The sequence below is a fragment of the Rhinolophus ferrumequinum genome, chromosome 22 (genome assembly GCF_004115265.2).
Source record: "Rhinolophus ferrumequinum isolate MPI-CBG mRhiFer1 chromosome 22, mRhiFer1_v1.p, whole genome shotgun sequence".
In the NCBI taxonomy this organism is placed as follows: Eukaryota; Metazoa; Chordata; class Mammalia; order Chiroptera; family Rhinolophidae; genus Rhinolophus; species Rhinolophus ferrumequinum.
Genome location: NC_046305.1, coordinates 11497643 through 11519577, shown reverse-complemented (window position 1 = coordinate 11519577; position 21935 = coordinate 11497643). Strand labels below are relative to the sequence as shown.

General features: G+C 36.9%; 1 protein-coding gene across 3 annotated transcripts in view; it reads right to left on the bottom strand.

Moving 5' to 3' along the window:
• RASAL2 (RAS protein activator like 2) overlaps positions 1 to 21552 on the bottom strand; it is a 265824-nt gene extending 244272 nt beyond the window's left edge. For all 3 annotated transcript variants that reach the window (XM_033092539.1, XM_033092540.1, XM_033092541.1), the window contains exon 1: positions 21314 to 21552. In XM_033092539.1, coding sequence (XP_032948430.1) covers positions 21314 to 21515 — 202 coding nt within the window. In that variant the 5' untranslated portion in view covers positions 21516 to 21552. The remainder of the gene's footprint in view (positions 1 to 21313) is intronic.
• Between the last annotated feature and the right edge of the window lie 383 nt (positions 21553 to 21935).

The following is a 21935-nucleotide window of genomic DNA, read 5'->3' as shown; positions in this document are numbered from 1 at the left end:
GAAACTCATGGGATGTCTATGTGGAATGACTAATCATAGTAAAACTTTGCACTAGGGGTAGGAGAGATGTGAGAAAAATCATTTGTTTGGTAATAGAACTAGAATAGCAGCTTTTTAAAAACTAGTGAATAAGATACTACCAAGAAAAGGATGCACATGTGTATGCTGGGAGAGTTTGAAAAGGAGGAACTGGAAAATAACTACTAAAGCACAGAACAAATTTTTTAGTCATTTGTTCTAATCTTGTTCGACAGGCCCAGTTACTATATAGGAGAGAGCAGGAAACCTAGGGCAATCCACTTTTAAGCTGGTTAGAATATCATATACATTATCAGAATATAGGAAAGCTTACTGCTATTCTTTTGAAAAATAATATAAGTTCCTAATTTCAAAAGCAAAACAAAATAAGATACTTTGAGACATTTTTCATATTGTAAAGAAAAATAAATAACTTGTGGTATTAAAACCACAATGAGATACCACTTCACACACATTAGAAGGCTATTATATAAAAAAATGGAAATAACAAGTGCTGGAATGGGTGTGGAAAAATTGAAATTCTTGTCCATTGCTGGTGAGAATGTAAAATGGTACAGCCACTGTGGAAAACTGTATGGTGGTTCCTCAAAAAATCAAACATAAAATAGATATATGATCATGCAATTCCACTTCTGGGTAAATACCCAAATGAATTGAATGAAGGGGCTCAAACAAATACGTTTACAACCATGTTCATGATAGCATTATTCACAATAGTCAATAGGTGGAAGCAACCCAAGTGTCCACTGATGGAGAAATGGATCAACAAAACGTGTCTATATATATATATATATATATGCTAGAATAGTATTGTTTTAAAAGGGAAGCACATTCAGACACATACTCTACGAACACATTTATATGACATTCTGGAAAAGTTAAAAGTATAGGGACAAAAATCAGAACTGGGAGTGGGAAAGGGGGACTGACCATAAAGAGGCATGAGGCTACCTTCTGGGATGATGGAAATAGTCTCTACCTTGATTGTGAAGGGAGTTTACATGACTGTCCATACATATCAAACTTCATAGAATTATACACATGAAAGGGATAAAATTTACTGTATTTAAATTATAACTCAATAAACAAAAAACTGGAATATTATGATCAACTTAAACATTTCAGCTTCCCTTAAAAGTATTCTTAATAAGTATTCAACATGTAATACAGCTGACTATATAATTTTGTACTGCTTTGCTCAAATAGAACAGAGGTAAAAATCATGTTTCTAGTTTTGGCCTCCAAATTTACATTTTATTTCTAAAGACAAGGGGTCGAGTTCATAATGGCAATACACTAGAAATCACCAAAGAGTGAGGAATAAATTGAAACATGGGTTATCATAAATATAAATAGTTCTTTGGGACCTTACCTTAAAAATCACAGTAACCAGATACAGGTGACAGTTTCCACCCACTATAAACTCAAAAGTACTCAGAATATATACGCTGAATTAGCAAATGTCACATAAACCAGGAAGATAATGCAATCTAGTGCATGTAAAATTTTTCTTTTCAAATTCAATCTGTTTCTACGTAATGAAATCATTTCCACCACTTCAATGCTGAAATAAAACAATAAACATTAGGGAAAGCCTGTGTTAAACCACTGTGACTGACCGTAAAACCGGGTGAAATTATAACAACTACTTGTTGTTTTCTACATCATATAAAGTGTTGAGGTACTAAATTTTCTATAAGATTAATGAAAAACTCCATGTATAGTTATTAGCTTCCTAACTGACCCAAGTTAATAAGTACATATTATACATTGCACATGAAGAGATACCGCGTACCAATGCCTCATGATAAAAAACAGGGGAAAACTTTTATATATGGTAGTAAGAATATAGTTTCAATAATCCTCACCACATACTTCAGTTTCCCCTGAAATACAAGCAAAATCTGAAATGTGGTACACTTACTAAATATATAATGCCATAGCAATTGGCTAAAATGCTATATACCCACTAAAGACGAAATAAGGCTGAAGGAAGCATTTTGGGTGACCAGAACTTCCTTAACGTAGTTTTTCTAATTAATGTTTTGGCACCAAATCTCCCAGGATATTTCTTACGACTGGCTGTTAGGAAAGACTTAAGGAGGGTAGGAGATGACTTCTCAAAGACTAAAACATAATATTACAAACTTAGGTTTTTTGTCATCTCTCTATAGCACGTCCTTAATACTGAATTAAAATGATGCTGTATTAATAGAAACAAGTTTGTAGAGAGAGGAGATTTTACAACTAGAAATATTTCCACTTTAAAAAAGTCAACCCACTTCAATAAAAGCAACCTTTAAAAAAAAAAAAAGTCATATTGGCTGATAAAAGCTGGTCATAAAATAAAAGAGAATCACCCCGATGTGGGGAGGGCAATTCTAAGACAGATGCTATTGTCTCATACTGTGCACCTCTGACAGGTTATAATATATAAAATATAAATAACATATTTTCTTAATAAAGATTTTTCTAAAGCTAATGAAAGAAAACTTCTGTTGAATCAAAATCTCTGAAAAGAAACACCCTAATGAAATAATAACCTAACAGGAACATCACGACAATTTACCCAGCTACTCATTTACAAAAACATTTGCCTGTTGTTCACTGAGCTCCTATTTACAGAGAATATGGTCTGTAGACCAAGTTGTATTTTAGAATATGGGCTATAAATCAAATCACATTTTGGAAAACTTGTTTCATTAAGGCAGGGCTTCTCAACACTGACACTTGAGGCAGGATAATTCTTTGTTGTAAGACGTTGTCCTGTTCAACGTAGGATGCTTAGCAGCACTCTAAACCCCACTACTAGACAGCAGTGGTTCCCCAACCACAACCCCAGATGTGACAACCAAAACTGTCTCCACATGTTTCCAAATGTCCCCAAGGGGGCAAAACTGCCCCTGGTGAACCACTGCTCTAAGGACTGAACAGCTTTGACAGCCCTTCACGCTCCCTTCCTCTCCCTATTCATAATTTAATAAATATCAACTACCTCTCCTTCCAGTGGTTTTCAACTTTTATACTCAAGACCCTAGAATGCCCAGGAGATGCGCCCAGGGGATGTGGCCAGAGCAGATCTACTTCATTTTATGGGGTTCTGGGTATTTCCTTTGGAGGGGACATTTTTTGAAAATTCTGACATAGATAAACATACCATAAAACATACCAAATTTCATACAGCGTGGAATAAGAAACCTCAAAAAATTTTCCCCTCCTTTCTGTTTTTGTATTTTAAATCAAGGGCAATTTTGGAAAACCTGACGTGGAAGAACACTAGGAGTGAGAGAATACGAGTACAGTGAAGTAAGGACCAGACGGCAAGTTGAATGTGGAGCTTACCTGTGTTTCTTCAGCCCAATAAGTCTTTAAAAGCCTCACAGTACTTTCTACACTGCTTAAACAAACATTAGATGATCAACGCCCTGAATTATAAAATTCAAGTCCAACTTGCATCGTCAGGAGAAACGAATAAATGACAATAACACTACAATTATGTTAGCTTTGTTTTAAACCTCTACAAATCTAACTGAGTCTTCCCCCTCCCCAGGTAATGAAAAAAAATTTTTCTTTAGTTTTATTGAGATATAATTAACATACATCACTGTATAAGTTTAAGGCATGTAACGTATTTGATTCTTAAATTGAAAATAGACATCCTCGTTTTTCTCTGCTTTTAAAGATCTCCTAATTTAACCATCTTAAGTAAAAGAGCAGTATGTATAACATATTGAATCTTCTGTAAAATAGCTCAGATTTTTACGTGCATTCAAATTACTTGGATGTCTGTTAAAATTTAAATCCTAGGCACAATCCTCAGAGATTTTGATTGGTGGGACATGGTGGGGATTTTGATTGGTGGGACCCCTATCGGAAGGGGTCCAGGGATCTGTATTTTTAAGACGCGTTCCCAATGATTCTTACGTAGATGGTCTGAGGAACTCATTTTTAGTATCGCTGGCTGACAGGTTGAATTTGGCACCAATGTTATATGTGATCATGAAATTCTAGCATTCTCTATCCACAGATTATAATAACATCCTTGGTATTTATTACTACTAGCCTCAGGTCAACTTGGCTAAGATCTAAAAATAAAAATAAATTTTAAATAATATACAATTAAGTGCTCCAGAGTGGTGTGTGAGCAAAAAAATGGAAATTAAATATTACAGATTCATTTTATGATGGACAGCTAGACTATAAAATTTGACAAACCCGTATCGTTAATTCTTCCTTTATGCCAAAACTACACATATCCTGGTTATAATTTTACATAAGATATACCAAAAAATAAATAAAACTTTACTGGTTATACAAATCCTAGCTTTCCTATATAGGTTTCTCATGCACCACAAAGATACTTGCCTTTAACAAACAGTACAGTCAGTTCATGAATCATTCGTTTTGATTATTTTCTTCCTGGATAACATTAAGATGACGTGCTAGGATGCAAACAGATAAATGACTGCCTGCGTCATTTTTGACATCCAATCATTTTTATTCCATTCCTACTACAGTCTTCATTCCTGAAGACCTGAAAATATTATTTAAGGAAAAGGCCATGTCAATTTCATTTTCTCCATTTTTGACTTAAGCATAGTTAAAGCAGACAGCATCATTTTCTTTTTGACTTAAAGTGCCTCCAAAAATACTCATTTTTTTTTTCAACACTGATGTTGGCTTTATAAATCAAATGAACAATCCCATACTTGCCTATTTCTTCTTATACCGGACAAAAGTAGGATTGCCGATAAAGCACACTAACGTGTCACACTCACCTAAAATTCCAAAACCATTCAGATGAGCATTCCATGAGCCCCAGGTTGGTGGCACATTCGGTCACTGATTTTTCTCAGCAGGTAACAACAGGAGTCAGCTCCATAGATTCCATGCTCCTTTGAGAAGACTTAAGGTGCCCTTTGTTTTCAAGGTACAGAGTACCACAAATAAAAACCAGGCAGTCCTAGAGCCAGGCTTAGCTTTTAAAGAACATCTATCTCTAAAAGCTTTCAAAGAAACCCAGAAATGAAAAACAGTATCAGGAAAACTAAAACCAAAAATGAAGTGAGGTTAGTGAAAAATGCTAAAGATAAAAAAGCAAGGCAGGGTTTTTTTGTTTGTTTCTTCTTTTGTTTTGTTTAGTTTTTTGTCTAAGCTCTATACAGAGAAACATGAACAAAGCAGAAAGAAGTCTAGAGTTTCAGGGGAAAGAGTGTAATGACAACAAATGACAAAGAGAAAGCAGAACTACTTGATTTCTATTAGTAGAAAGTAGATTGAACACTGGACTGGAGTCTTTAACTCTGAGCAAGTCACAACCTGCTTTAAACTCAGTTTCTTCACTTCTAACCCTATTTATTTCACAAAGTTGCTATGAGGAACAGGAAAGGAAATGCATATCATACACAACCAAGAGCTACACAAATATGTTTTTAATCCCTTAGCGAACAAAACACTTTTTTTTAAAAGAACATTAAAAGAAATTGGAAAAAGATAAAAAAATGTATTCACAAAACTTCTGAAGGTGACCTTATATAAAGAAAATATTATACTGATTTTCATAAAGCGGTTAGGGTAGGTCTCAGAAACTAGAAAACAGTAAGTTTGATGACACTCACCTGAAAAACTTCAAAATGTATTAAGAAACAGATAATTTGTGAAAAATTGGGGAAAGAAAGTAACTGGTATCCTGCTCTGACTCTCTGTAATACAGTAAAAGAACTTGAAAGAATCATATTCCAAATCATAATTGTGCTTTATTTATAAGATCTTGCTATTTCCTTCGCTCAAGGTATACCTTATTTTTAAATATAAGTAAATTTATTTTAAAAATACAGGTGTACTAGTTATTTGGAAGGTATATTTAAGGGCAATTTTAACTAAATCATGAAAACATCCTACAATGTTTAAACAGAATGGATTAGAGTTCAGTTCATCTCAAAAGTTGAACCTGATTGAGATGGTAGCCCCAAAAGTTACTTGGGTCGAAACATCAAAAAGATTACTATTTACAGTACATCAGCTACTTTATTACTCAAAGGTTTCCAGTTAACTCTGTTAGAAAAAATTAAAGAGAATATTTCGATCTTTGAAAACACAAAATAGTGTCATTCCAAGGTCTTAAAAAGTATCCTTCAATATATGCTATAGAGCTAAAAAATGAGAACCATACTTATCTTACCTTTGTAACAGGGCTGTTATGTCTTCATCAGGAGGACATAATACATTAAAATGTTTATGCTCCTAATAACAAAGCTTCAAAACACATGAAGCAAAACCTGATAGAACAGCAGGGGGAAATACAAATCCACAATTATAGCCATGACTGCAACAAATCTCTTTCAATAATGGATAGAAAATCAGAAAGAATATAGAAAATTTGCACAAAACTATCAACCAACTGGACCTATTAGACATTAATAAAACATTCCATTTCACAATAGCAAAATACACATTTCATTTATGTGCATACTATATTCAGGGCATAAAACAAATCTCAGTAAATTTAAAGGGATTTGAATCATACAAAGTATATTCTTGACCATAAATAAGAAATCGGCAATAAAAAGATATCTAGAAAATCCTCAAATATCTGGAAACTATATTAGACACTTCTAGATGGCCCATGTGTCAAAAAAAGATACCAAAAGAGAAACAAGAAATGATTTTGAACTGAATGAAAATGAAAACACAAAGTATTTGTGGTACGCAACTAATGCAGTACTAAGAACATTTATAGCACAAACAATGCCTTTATTAGAAAAGATAAAAGGTCTCAAATCAATGGTATCAGCTTCTACAGTGATAAACTAGAAAAGGAACAATAAATGAAACCCAAAGTAGACAGAGGAAAGGAAATAATAAAGATTACAACAGAAATCAATGCAATTTTGAAAGAAAAGAGGGAAGGAAGAAAGAAAAATAAAAGAAATAGGAAAAAAACAATGACACCAAAAGCTGATTCTCAGATCAATAAAATTGATAAACCTAAAGACTGATGGGGAATAAAATAGGGAAGACAGAAACTTATAACATCAGAAATGAAAGGGGTAACATCTTTAAAGATTCTAAAGATATTAAAAGGATATGAAAATATTATAAACAATTTTATGCTGTTACATTTGACAACTTAAACAAAATGAACCCAATCCTTCAAGACACAAAGAACAAAAGCTCATCAAGAAGAAATGAACAACCTAAATGGCCCTATATCTAAAAAAGAAATTGGACTTGAAGTGAAAAATCTTACTACAAAGAAAAGTCCAGGTCTAGATAGCTTCTCTGATAAACTGTACCAAATATACCTGAAAGAAATAATATCAATTCTACACAAACTCTTCCAGAAAATTTAAAAAGGAATACTTTACAATGCAGACTATATTGTCAGCACACTCTGAAACCAAAGCCAGATAGATATCACAAGAAAACTAGAAAAAAACATTCCTCCATGGATATAGATGCAAAATTCTTTAACATAATTTTAGCAAATCAAATCAAACAAACTAAACAACAATAAAAAGGATAATAATACATCATGACCAAGTATGATTTATGCCAGGATGGTAAATTGGTTTAAGACTCAAAAATCAATGTAATTAATATTAACAGACTAGAAAAGAAACCATACGATCATCGGAATAGATGCAAAAAAAGCATTTAGATGAAAATTCAACACCATTTCTGATTTAAAAAAATAAAAAATCACTCAAGAAAGTAGCAATATTAGGGAATGTCTTGAAATTTGTAAGGGGCATATAAAAAACAAAAACAAAACAAACAAACAAAAAGCCCTAAAGCTAACATCACACTTAAACGGTAAAAGACTCAAAGTTTTCACCCTAAGATCAGGAAGAAGGCAAGAATGTCTTCTCTCACCACTTCTATTAAACACTATTCTGAAGGTTCTAGCCAATGTAATCAGGCAAGAAAAAGTAAAAAAAAAAAAAGACATCCTGATTGGAAAAGGAGTATTAAAGACATCCTGATTAGAAAAGACGTAAAACTGTCTTTATCTGTAGACAATATAGTTGATTCTCTACATAGAAAAGCCAATAGAATCTACAAAAAACACACTAGAAATAACAAGTGAGTTTAGCAAGGTTGCAAGATACAAAACAAAAATGCAAAAAATCTACAGTAGTTCTATACACTACCAACAAATGATTGGAAATTAAAAATTTTTTAAATCATATAAAGTACAGTATCATCAAAAATTGTGAAATACGTAGGGGTGAATCAAAGAAAATATGTGCATGACCAGTACACTGAAAGCTTTGTAGAAACAAAGTAAAGAGGACAAATACAGAGAGAGTTGTACTGTGTTCCTGGATGGAAAGACTTAATATTGTTAAAATTACAATCCTCCCCAACATTGATCTACAGATTCAACACAACCCCCGTCAAAATCCCAGCAGAATTTTTGTGTAAAATTGACACTCTGAATCTAAATTTCATGCCCACCAAGAAGCCATGTTCCCGGGCTTTTAGGAAAAACTGTGAATTCTATAAGTACCCTAAAATGTCTGTTACATGGTCAAGCTGCAATCATTGTTTGGGTTTACCTGCTTCTATAAAAGTAGAGTCTCTTTAGAATTACAAATAATAAAGTGGAGAGTGCTTGAAATGTAAATCCTGGAATAAATGAAGCTATGTCCCAGATGAATATAACTCATGGTTCTTAAGATTGTGTGGTCTCTTAAATTTTGGTATTATCACTGGATTGATTAAAAATAAATAAGAGGTCTACAAAGGCATCATATCATAGGGGAAAAAAACCTATTTTCATATTTTGTATTATTGCTAAAAATACATAAATATTAGACAGCTAACAGACTTTGTCTAATCTTTTTTAAATATAGAAGTATTCACACCACTCATCCACATACAGCTTTCTCACGTTGTCTACAGTTAATAAAACTTGGACAACTCTGTGAAGATGTTTGATAACATCATGACATCCAAAGCATATCCAGCAGATCAAATGTCATTATTTTGTAGTTATAGTGCTATATAAAACACATACGTAAACTACAGCTTCAGCGTTCAAATGAACAAACATCACACTGAGTGCTTTTTATAATAAGCATTTGTATTTTTTACCTGTGAGAAGCCAAATTCTACAGCACTTAAGAGCCGAATCACGAGTGAACTGCCTGGATTCAAATCCCACATTAGCCACTTACTTGCCATATATCCGTGTACAAGTTCTTTTCTATCTCTATGCCTCTGATTCCTTAACTATAAAATGAGAAAAATAATAGTATTTACGTCATAGGGTAGTTACGAAGATTAAATAAATTAATAGGCATAAAAGCATCTAGAACTATGCCTGGCTAATATAGTAAGCACCCAAAAAGTTACTTTGTCGTTGCTGTTGTTATAATTATGCTCATGATTGTCACTGTTATTAGAGTTAAGATTAACATATAAGATAATTAACACTATCACTGACAATTTGAAAAATATAAACATATCGACCAAAAATTAATACGAAAGAACATGAATAGACATTTCTCCAAAGAAAATATACAAATGGCCATTAAATGCATGAAAAGATGCTCAGCATCACTAATACACGAGGGAAATGGAAATCAAAATCACAATGAGATACCAAAATGGAAATCAAAATCACAATGAGATACCACTTCACACGTATCAGAATTGTTATAATCAAAAAGGATGGAAAATAAGAAGCGTGGGCAAGAATGTGGAGAAGTTAGAACCCTTGTGCATTGCCGGTAGGAATGTAAAAACGTGCAGATGCTGTGGAAAAATTTGGCGGTTTCTCAAAAGGTTAAACACAGAACTAGCGTAAGCCCCAGCCATTCCACTCCTAGGTATGTATCCAAAAGAACTGACAGTTAGGTGATATTTGCACAGCAAAGTTCAGCAGCATCACAATAACCAAAAGGTGGAAACAACCCAGTGTCCACTGACACATTAATGGATAAACAAATGTGGCATACACTTACAATGGAATATTACTCAGTCATAAAAAATAAAATTTGGATATAAACTACAAGGATCATTCATTATACGTTACCTTGTCAAAAACACAACCTTAAGTGCAAATAACTTAAAATTTCTTCTTAAACTGATTTAGGGTATACTTGCAAAAGAATGACTTAGGACTTTCTGAACTGAACAAAACCACAGGAAATATGGCCATATCAAATCCTCTGGCGTATCTTTCTATATCAGTAGGAATCACCACATATGTACTATTTTTTTCTTAACCATGTTATCAAGCTAGATCTGAAATAAGCACATAAATCTTCATTTGTGTAAAAAGGAAAACTACTATGAAGTCTTTATGAAATGAGAAAATACTAAAGGTAGTCATTTTTTAGATACTGAAACATGTCTTTTGTTAGTTGGCAGCTATGATACCAGCCATCCTTTTCAAGGTCTGTCTGTTGCTATAGACTAATCACCATCCACTTGGATAAAACTGGTCCATTTCTAAACAGGACATGCACTAGAAAGGCTTTGGGTTTTCTCAGGGGCATTCTTGAAATTTACAAATACTGTGTTTCCCAGAAAATAAGACCTAACCAGAAAATAAGCCCTAGCATGATTTTTCAGAATGACATCTCCTGAACATAAGCCCTAACGCGTGTTTTGGAGTAAACCTTAATATAAGACCCGGACTTATTTTGGGGGAAACACGGTACATAGTCAGCCTAAGGGAAATATGAAAGCAAAATATTTACACATGATATCCTGCCCAAATTTAATTCAAACAAAATTTCCTACAAACCTTCACAATATTAACTGGATACTGAATTTTTCTCTTCACTCTCAAACTACTCTATATCATTGTTAAAAGTTACACTACTTTGTTCCTTTATAAGTCTGCTATTTTCTGATTTAACAAGGCAAGCTTATGCGTATGTATTACATATGAAACAAAACAGTAACTGGTAAAAGAAAGTTTGGGTGTGATTCCAAGTATATAACATTCTGGAAAAGGCAAAACTATGGAAGCAGTAAGAATATCAGTGGTTGCCAGGGGGTATGGGGTAGAGGGTGGGGAGAGATATGGACAAGAGCACAGAGGATTTTTAAGGCAGTGGAAATATTCTATATGACATACTATAGTGGTGGATACATGTCATTAAACATTTGTCGAAACCCATAGAATGTACACCACCAAGAGTAAACCCTGATACAAATTACAGACTAGGTAATAATGACATGTTAATTAGGTTCACCAACTGTAATAAATGTGCCACTCTTGTTGGAAATGTTGAAAATGGGGGAAGCTATGCATGTGTGGGGACATGGGAAATCTCTGTACCTTCCGCTCAATTTTGCTGTGATTATAAACCTGCTCCAAAAATATAAAGTCCTTAAAAAAAGAAAATACGGCTAGCTGGTCAATGGTCTATATAAACCATGATTTTTCAGAGTCCAATTCCTATTCCTGTCCTTGTTTTCTGAAGATTTTTAATTATTAATACGTTTGCCATTAATATTAGTTCTTATTGCCATTCTTGGAATTTGGCTTTGTTTGACATTATCATAATCTTACCTGTAACATACCTAAATTGACCCCCGGCAGAAAACTCAGTCATTAACACAGTACTCTATAAGGTACACACCTCAGTCATTCATCTGGCTAAAATTAAGTGAGCCTATATTCAAACCAGAGGAACTTTCATGAACAGCAATTCCTCCTTAATACTCTGAGAAATAAAGAGCAGAAAGAGGACACGAACAGCTAAGATGAAAGCCACCAAGCAGGTTCTTCTTCGAGTATCTAAAAGCTTTATATGTCTGTGTCAGGTTATTTCAGTTGGAGAGTCTACCATAGTATAAATAAGACCATGGTCATGGATTTGACCTTTCACAGACCAACTGTTTTGACTCTATACTCATGCCCTTTCCTCATTCACTTGGAAATACGCCATTAATCAAAACGAGTACCACTGGAAAAGCAACTCAGTGTTTGAAGGGCAGTCTTATAAGCGTTAGAATTCTGAGGACATTTAATATGTGCTAAACAATGTGTAAAGGCACTATGTGAAATCTACATAAACATATTTCAATATGTTGAAAGTTGTAACACAGAAGTAGAGCTTAAAATTGTGCGCCATTCTTTCATATACTTGTAGCACGAATTGCTTTCCAGGAAGGTCACACCAATCTGGCAGTAAGTCTCATGCCTTTACAAACACTCTTCTAGGAATTCAGCCTAAGGAAAAACATCAGAAGTCCAATTCAAAGACTTGTGCACAAAGATAATCAGTAGACTGTGAACATAAAAATTTTGAAAAATTTCTAAATGCTAATGTCTAAAGTTAATGTCTAAAATGTTAATGTCTAAAGTAGGATAACGGTTAGATAAATTATGTTAGAGTCATTAACAAACTGTATTTTCATATTATAAAGGCTCGGTAGTAAAATAGTGTGATACTGGCACATGAATATAGACAGACCAATAAAACAGAGTAGAAAATCTTGAAATAAACCAAAATACAAATGGCAATTTGGTAAAGGATAAAGGAGTCATCTTGAATGGGTGGGGAAAAGATGGATTATTCAACAAATGATGTTAGGACAACTGAAAAGCTATCTTTCTAAAAATGAAATCGTACCCGTATCTCATACCTTATGCCAGGATGAATTTCAAATGGATCAAAGATTTAAATGCAAAGAGGTAAAAATGAAGTACTAGACAAATCACGGGAGCATTTATAACCTCAGAATATGAAAGGCCATTCTAACTATGACATAAAACCAAAAAGTCATAAAAGAAAATACCGATACATTCAACCACATAAAAATAATTTCTTCATAGAGGGGGAAAAAAGACAAAGGAAGAATACTGGCAACTCATGGCAGATAAAGGGCTCTTTACTTCACATACTAAGAATTCCTATAAATCACTAAGATAAAGATCCAGGGCAGCCAGATGGCTCAGTTGGTTGGAGCGCGAGCTCTGAACAACAGGGTTGCCGGTTCGATTCCCACATGGGCCAGTGAGCTGCACCCTCCACAACTAGATTGAAGACAATGAGCTGCCACTGAGCTTCCGGAGGGGCGGCTCGATGGCTCATCTGGATGGCTCAGTTGGTTAGAGCGCAAACTCTTAACAATGTTGCCAGTCAAATCCCGCATGGGATGGTGGGCTGCGCCCCCTAAGATTGAAAACAGCGACTGGACTTGGAGCTGCGCTGCGCCCTCCACAACTAGATTGAAGGACAACGACTTGGAGCTGATGGGCCCTGGAGAAAGACACTATTCCCCAATATTCCCCAACAAAAAATTTAAAAAAAAAGAAAAAAGATCCAACCTATTAAAAATGGGCAAAAGATATGTACAGTTCACAGTAAAGGACATATTTAAATGGCTTTGTAAGATATTCACACTAAATGTAAGAAATATAAAAAATTAAAATTAAACTAAGACTATTTTTTATCTTTTAGATTGTCAGATTCAAAACATCTTGATAATTCCCTCTGTGAGGAGACAGAAGCACTCTCACACACTGCTTGTGAAATATATTAAGGTACAACCCCTGAGAAGAGCAATTTTGGAATATCTTTCAAAATTACAGATATGTATATCTTTGACCTAGCAATTTCACGTTTTTTTCTTATAGACGTACACAAGCAAAACGGCTTATAGTCAAGATTATTCACTGTACCATCACTTATACCATCCAAACTTGGAGAATGCTTAAATAAGTTATGATTTATCCTGGCATTATGCAGCCATAAGAATGAGGAACTGCTTTATAGATTGACGGGAAAATACATGCAAGATGTATTAATAAGCGTGTGTGAAGAAGGGGGAATGTGAAAGAGGGGTAACACAAGGTGCAGATCAGTTCCTATAATGGGTTATCATTTGTGACAAAAAGAAGAAAGCAGATGCCCAGTAAAAATTATATCAGTTCAGATAGAAAGCAATTCACAACTGGCTCCAGACTTCAGAACTCCCAGCCAACCTCCTTTTCAGATCTCCCCCAGTGATTTCATTAACCTTCCAAAATACATGACAGTATTTTTTTTTAACTACATTTCTTGGACCTCACCCTTGGCAGAGATCTTACTTATCTATTTATCTGCGTCTGTGTGCATGGAATAGGTATGGAAGGATACACAAGAATGTCACACATTGATTGTGTAGAGTGTCATGTGGCAAGTAAGGGGCGAGGGAGAAAGAGTGAGGGAGACCTCATGGACACCCTTTCATACATACCTTTTGAATTTTGAAAGAGGAAAATATATTACCTATTTTGAAAGTCAAATTTAAAAACAAAATATATTTTTAAAATTTTAAACATTTTCAAAAGCATAAAATACCCTTTATAAAAAAGGCAGAATGTAAAATACATGCAGTATGATACCAAATATGTACAAAAAAAGTACATTTGTACACAGAAAAAACTGGAATAAAATACAAAAGAAATTTCAAGAATAGTTATCTCTGAGATGTGGAATTACAGGGGAGTTTAATTTTCTTGTAATTCAAATCCTTTACATTAAACAGAGATTATATTCACAATTAGAAAAAAGGGTATTAATTTTTCAATGATATGAATCAGAGAACTTAGAAATTAAAAGGAAAGATAGAAAAGTATTAGGTATTTTCCAGGGTTCTAAGCATCATAAATGAAACTTTCAAATTTCTTTCAAACATCACCTCCAACCGCAGAACACTGAATTTATGCATAAAGAATTTAGAAAAACAGAGATGAAAATATCTCATCTGTCCTCTAGTCTACCTCAGAAGGATCACTATGAGATTATTCTCATCCTCCTACTTTCTGGATGTTTTGTACATTTTTGTTTTCTGTTACCTAGGTAATGGTACTTCCAGCATTTCCCTTAAAGACTGTGAAACTAACAATCTGGCATTTCTCACTGTGGAGTGTTCTGACCTCCAGCTTTGAAAGGCCATCTCCCTAAGGGTAAACAGTAAGACCTAGAAGCTAAAACAGGAGGCGGAGGAATCTGAGGTTAAGAGTTCTAATCCGGACAAACTGGAATTTGTCTACCATCTTGGGAATCAGCTAAACTTCCTGAGCCAGTTTCCTTAATGCGGAAACAAAGGATTGTTTTTTTAAAAAAAACATTTAAGACTGTCAACTTCAAAGTTTCTTTTTAACCTTCCACACCATTCTTCTTAATTTTTTGTTGCATTATGTTAAATATTTTCCTCTCTAAATTTTCACTCTCCCAAACAGTATCTCCAAGGTTTCCCAATCTCTTAGGCTCAGGAGGGGAGTTAGGGGGTACTTTCAAAAAGCCTACTAAAAATGACACCCTATGGACAGAATTAGAGCAAGGCCGAAGACAATTTATGAAGGAATAAGAATGAAATCAGGATCTAAATTGGACCCTGATGAGCAAAGTAGACATAGACAACTAATTAATGTAACCAACACTTGGTGAGGGAAGGTAAAACTCAGACTCCCAACATCTGAACCCTGCTGTAAAGATAAGGAAGAGGATAACTTCTGCATCACAGTCTATCAAACGAAGTTCTGTCATGCCTTCAAGGGCTCAATTTTTATTTCTTTTGTGTGTAGTATACCCACTAACACTACTGTTCTGAATCTCTGGATATCTTTTTTCTTGTTTGTTTCCCTACCATTTCCATATCCTGTGTTTCCTGATGGCTGCCTTCTCACTAGAAAATAAACTACATTAAATTTGTAAAGGATACTCTACCTACAGGTCTTGAGAAGCATTTGATAGCCTTTGGGAAGAAAGGTGTTTTTGCAAACATCAGAGAGCAATTATCCGTCTGCCCAGACAGGGTGAAGCAATTTCAGCAGTGCCCTCAGCACCCTTCAAACTCCTCTTCCTGGTTAACAAGACCAAACATCTCCCTGGTTGTTTAAAAGTTATTCCAATAGGGAGGGACAAGGGAACAGACAGCTGAATTTTTTCTGGATTAACTCAGTCATTAGTTGAATGCTTTTCTGTGGTTCACCTACTTAAAAGGTGATCAAATCACTTTGTGCTACTGAAGAGAGCAACCTACAAAGAACAATTATATAAACCCTCTGCTTCAACTTACCTCATCTTTCTAATGAAACAAAGCATTAGAAACCACTGCCTTACCACCATTTCCTTAGAAATTTCAGTAAAGTCTACTTTCTTTGTCACGTGAATCCCCCTTCTTTTCCTTAGCAAATCAGAGAAATTTATTTCATTCAACATAATAGGATACACTGTACAACATTTTTAAAGTGTATGCACTGAATTTATCTGAAAAAAATAAAGGCAATCCTTGTAAACAAACTATTCTCAGATAAATAGGTGTGTTGTAGAACTTCATATTATTTACATCAGAAAATTTGTACAGGTCCTCAATTCCATACCTGCAATTCCTAAATCCAAAGTGTTCTGAAAACTTTTTTTCATAACTTCTTTAGCAGTAAAATCTGACCTGCACTGCCATAACACTATTTATGGTCTTATACCACACTTAGTGTGAATATTCTTTCGTTTAATTGCAGAAATATTAACAAGGAGGATTCCTGGATGTTGCTCCAGGCCCCAGTAAGGGGTTATTAACTGAATGTTTTAGGTAAGTCCTACTGATATCACTGATGTCACTATACTCTATTTTCTAAAAATCAAAAAGTCTTGAATTCTGAAACACTCTAGTCCAAATGGTTTTGGAAAAGAGATAGTGGATATATAGTTGCATTCTTCAAAAAATGTTTTCATTCTTTGAAAATGAAATAGCAATACATCGACATGATAAAGGAGAGAAAAATACTACGATGTTATAAAGGGAATTGCCCTTAATCTGTAAACAGTAATAAAACACATGATTTAAATGGGATTTACAAATTCTCTCTCAAAAGAAGAAAAAAGGGGGTGGGGTGCTATTTGAAATCAATATGGTTTAAAACAAACAGTATCAGCCTAGGCATTCCTGGAACTTCTCTCTTATTTCAGTGAAGAACTGTCTACTCCTAATGTGTGTAAAATGTGTTTGGAGATCATGGGAAACTGTGTCAACATTCAAAGTCAAGGCCACATCCTAAGTAGTGAATTCAAGCTACAGGTCCCAAGAATTCCTGAAGTATTAACACTCATTTGTAGAAGTTCAATTAACATTATTTGAGGAAATTAAAACACTTAAGTAACATGAACATGGTTTGGGGTGTATAGGATACACATTCATTGATTTTCTTCTAGAAAGCAATTAGCTAGAGCACACAGAACTTTTAGTTTGGCCTGAACAATATAATCCATTTACACATTAAAACAAAACAGGAATCATGGGGTACATATTTAAGACATGCAAAAATCAGTGATTTGCTGGAAATATTCAAAGTCAATTATGTTAAGAACATTCTGCATAAGGCCAGTTAGTCACCTCTAATTCATACTGGACCAAAAGGAAAAAACTTCCTGGACTTGTTACTGCTTGCAACATTTTAAGTAAATATAGAGACATAGTCTCTAAAAATGTAACAAAATACAGCTCCTTTGTCTTAATTCTTGAAGTATAGGCAATGTTATTTTACTACAAAGGATAAGACTTCTGCCCCGATCAACACATACTCAGTTCATGAGAAATTCTTACCAAATTCCCACTGTCACATTTCTAGAATTATATGGTATTTGATGCAGTACAATTAATTCCCTTTCTCTTCTGCGTGCTGAAATAGTATCGGCCTTTAGAAATTTTCCAGCAGGTCCCTATCAGTCATCAGTAAACAATAAGCTATATATTAGCCTAATGGTAAACAGTAATATTGATGTTATTCATTTTATTAACTGAATATTTTAGATAAGTCCTACTGATATTATTAAAATTAAAAACTATAGGATTTCTTGGTGATTGTTGATTTGATAACTATATTTCCCCACTAACTATCCAAAAGCACATCTGTGCATACACTTGTAGACCTGTTGTACTGCTGGATGCTGAACTGTAGTACGGGCACTGCGAGAGGCTGGTCTCTTAAATCTCTCCCAAAGGGTGTCCCACACTGGCCATCCATTCATGGTAAAGTAGTTAGTTTTAATGTTCTCATTGTTTACCAGAAAGCACAGACAGTGAGGCTGGCTCTGCCGCTCCCGTTTCCTTTTGCTAGGCTGCTGAGCTTTTTCAGCCAATTGACTTCGCTTTGAGGCTATAAATATCTGAAAAATGTTCTGCATTTGATGCTCTTGGATTCTGCATCCATATTTAGCTGTTTGTGGCATGCCTTTGTTTAAGCTACTCTGCCACCCATACAATCAGTCAGGTTGAGCTCTGGATGGTCAAAGCATAGATGGATCAACATTCAACAAACGCTGACTTACTGTGAGCAAGGTACCAATACCAAATCTGCTGGACACACAGAAGGGGTGGCAAGGCAAGAATACAAAGATAAACAAAAATTTATGATCCTGACAGGCCACGGGCATAACTTATTGTAATACTGGAATAGAACAAATGAAACATTTTACAACTAAAAGAAAATGAAGGATGATAGGACAGCATAAATGTTTTCTCTTAGCTGTGTCTGAAAGATACGCATTTCTTCGTGTTCTAAATTTAGATCCACCCATTATAAAACTCTGAACATATTCCAAAAAAGTTTTCCCATCATGGCAATGCACAAACTCTGGAGAGAAAGATACGTAGGTAGGCAGGTAGATAGATGTGTGTGTGTGTGTGTGTGTGTGCCAAAGATCGAGACCTATCGACAGCAAACTCAAAATAGTGCCTAATCTTCCAATTTTGTGAGGCAAACTAATAAAATATTGTTTCTAAAAGTTTCAGTTAAGATATTCTTGGGGGAGGAGGGCACTTTTGCTGTTGTTTGATTGTGTACTGATTTCAAACACAAGTGTGCTGCCGAGGCTGTGAACCGCAGCCAGAAGCCAGCAGCACTTAACACAGATCCTTATTTTGCACCCTATCTTAAAACCCACATGGCTATTTTAGGTTAAGTCTCAAAACTGAATGAGCTAGCCTTGAGCAAGACCCCCATGCCCACCCTCCTATCTGGTGAAAACATTCCAAACAAATATACATCTGCCCTCAACATTCCTTCTTTCAAAACTCAGCTCGTTGGATAAAAGGGTTTCCCCAGGTCCCCCTGATAATCATGAGTTAAATGCATTAAAAGGTTTGGCTGAGGCCTGGCCCCCAGCGGCTGGCTGGCTGGAATCGGTAGGCCAAGTTGTAGGTAAAATAATAGGGGAAGCCATAGAATCAGACAACTTTAAGCTGAAATGGCCCATAGATACCAATTACTCCAGATTCCACATTTTACGTAGAAACTTAGACCCACGGAGTTAAAATTACTTGTCCAAAGTTAGACAACCAATTTGTGGCAAAGCCAGAATGAAAACCCAGGTTCTCAACCCCTAGTTGTATACTCTCGACTAGGTTTCCCAGTTTCTGGATTTCTTTAAAAAAACATTAGACTATGCTCACCAAAGTCTCTTTAAATTGTGTAGAAGAACCTAAACATTCCAAAACAATCAGGATTTTGAACACCCAAAACAAACAAGTAAACAAGAAAACCAAATGAACTAGTGTTTTCCAAATTGATTTTCCACATTTGATTAATTTTACTTCAAAGCTTTTCCAAGAGTTAGACAATAGGCAACTTAAAAACTACCTAAGAACATGGAAAAGCCAAGAGTCATTCAGAGTTTGGGAATATTTTCATCAAACGAAAGGCGGAAAAGCTGGTATTCAGGATGAGATGCTTTAGAGGTAAGAAAGTATTTCTACACAGTAAATAAGAACAATATGCCAAGGAAGTGTGTAAGACAGGAGGGATAGAATGGGAAAATGTTGTAACCACAATATATACTCTAATTGAGATTCTCATCAACCTTTGCTTAAGCTATCAGCTAAGCAGAATTAGCAAGTGGATGGAAAATCAGGCACTAAAGTTTTTAATCTGCTGAGAATGAACTGGGTGACCGTGCCTCATCTCCCACTTTTCTGCTTTATTTCAATTAATTGGAATAACATCAAGAAACACTGATACACATCAAGCAAAAGACAAAGCAGTACATACATATATCCTTAAGAACTGGTCATAAGAACTACTGGATTTTTAGAACGGAAAGGGTCAGTAAGAGATGACTTAATCCAAGCCACTCATTTTACAGATGAGGAACCAGAGGTTAAAAAAGAAACCTGATCTGCCCCAAGTCACACAGCCACCTTACTGGCAGAAATGAGACGAAAACGCAAATCTCTGGACTCCGAGTTCTGTGATCTTGCTGATAGTGACAGACTCCAAGTCTTGAAATCAACTGAACTATCTAGAGAAACAACTTCCAAGTAGTGGTCACTCCTGAATAGTAAACACATACCCTGTTCGGAGGATGAAGAAAGAAAACCTAATGTACTGGATCCCTATAGGCTTAGATGCACACGACTGCAGGGTAACATCTTAGCATTGTGTTTGGTCCCGGGGGGGCTGCCAACTGGCCTTCTTAGGCTCAGCCACGTTACTAATGTCTCCTGTGTTCATGTGAGCGAAACACCTTGACGCTCCAATATTTTGGAAGGCCACCCTTCGGCCCTGCAGTGCTGGGCTAGAAATCCCTGGGCTATATCAGTTGTTTTCAAGACCAGCATGGTTTGGAAGCTGCCACAAGGCTCACCCTAGTGGGATCCCATCACTGGGTTTTAATTAAAGAGGTGGTTCCTGCGAATGCAGCAGAAAGGGAAAGTTTGACTGCGTTCCTCACTTTCCACTTGCTGAGTCGCCTCCCAGTCACTTTACCAAGAGACCCAGAAATCACAGTGCAACCTGAAACCACCCACACCCCATGGGCTAACACGCAGGCGTCTTTGGCGAGAGAAGGTCCAGAAAGAGGTTACAGGTGAGTCTGTGGCCACCAAATAAAGACTTGGGGTTTCTTTTATTTTGTTGCATCATGATCTGATCCTCTAAGCTTTTTCATGTCTTGGTTTCCAGCCTTGCCTCAACCCAGAGAAAGCAATGAAACGCCGTTCGCTCGACTGCACGGTGTGTTCCATCAGACCTTCGTGAAGATGGCTTGACAGGTCCCTGGAAGGGGTCCCCTCTGAATTAAAGCTGCATCGCCCAACTCTACCTGAAACTTACCGCAGGTGCTCGAACAGGTCCAAAGACCACACTGAGTCACCTCTCTCTCCCCAAGGGCTAGTCTGGAGAAACTTGTCAGAAACGCACCCAAAGAACAAAAAGGGATGTGGGAAAACGGCCCCAGGAGGGATGGGGCTTCGCCCGGGGAATGCGTTCCAGCCGGAGCACAGGGAAGACACACCAGCCTCGATGCCGGCCTGCGGTCCTTACCGTACACCCGGACCCAGCTCTGCTGCTGACACACTGACTCCAGGAGGATCCGGTCCAACATGCCACCAGCCACGGCCCCACTGACCGGCACGACCGCGTCCAGATCCTCCGGCGGCAGCGGCGAGTCGGACTCCAGTCCCGGGAACATCTCCGGCCAGGACAGCGCCTCCGCGGCTCCTCCCGACGACGGGGAGAGCTCCATGGTGCCCCGGAGGGACAAGGCGGCGGCGGCGGGGCGGGCGCGCCCTGCCTGCGGGAAGGGGAGGAGGAGAGCGCAGCGGCGGGGCCGGGACCCGCGCGGCAGGCGGCGCGGACGCGGCTCAGCTCCTTCCCCGCCGCCCACTGCGGGCCGCTCGGGCGCTGCAGCCCACCTGCTGCCGGCGCGCGGGACCCAGGCCGGGAGGTGGCTCCAGGGTGCCCCGGCCGAGGGTGGGTCCGGGCTCAGGTGTGGGTCTCTCCCACACCACGGCGGAGGGAGAGGGGACGAGGAAGCACCCGGAGGAGCGGCTCGCCAGCCAGTCCCCTCAGAGCCGCTGGGGATGCAGCGGGGCCGGCGGGGCTGGGCTGGGGGCGTCGCCGCCAGGGGCCGCCCCCTCTGACCGGCTCCCGCCGCCGCCGCCTC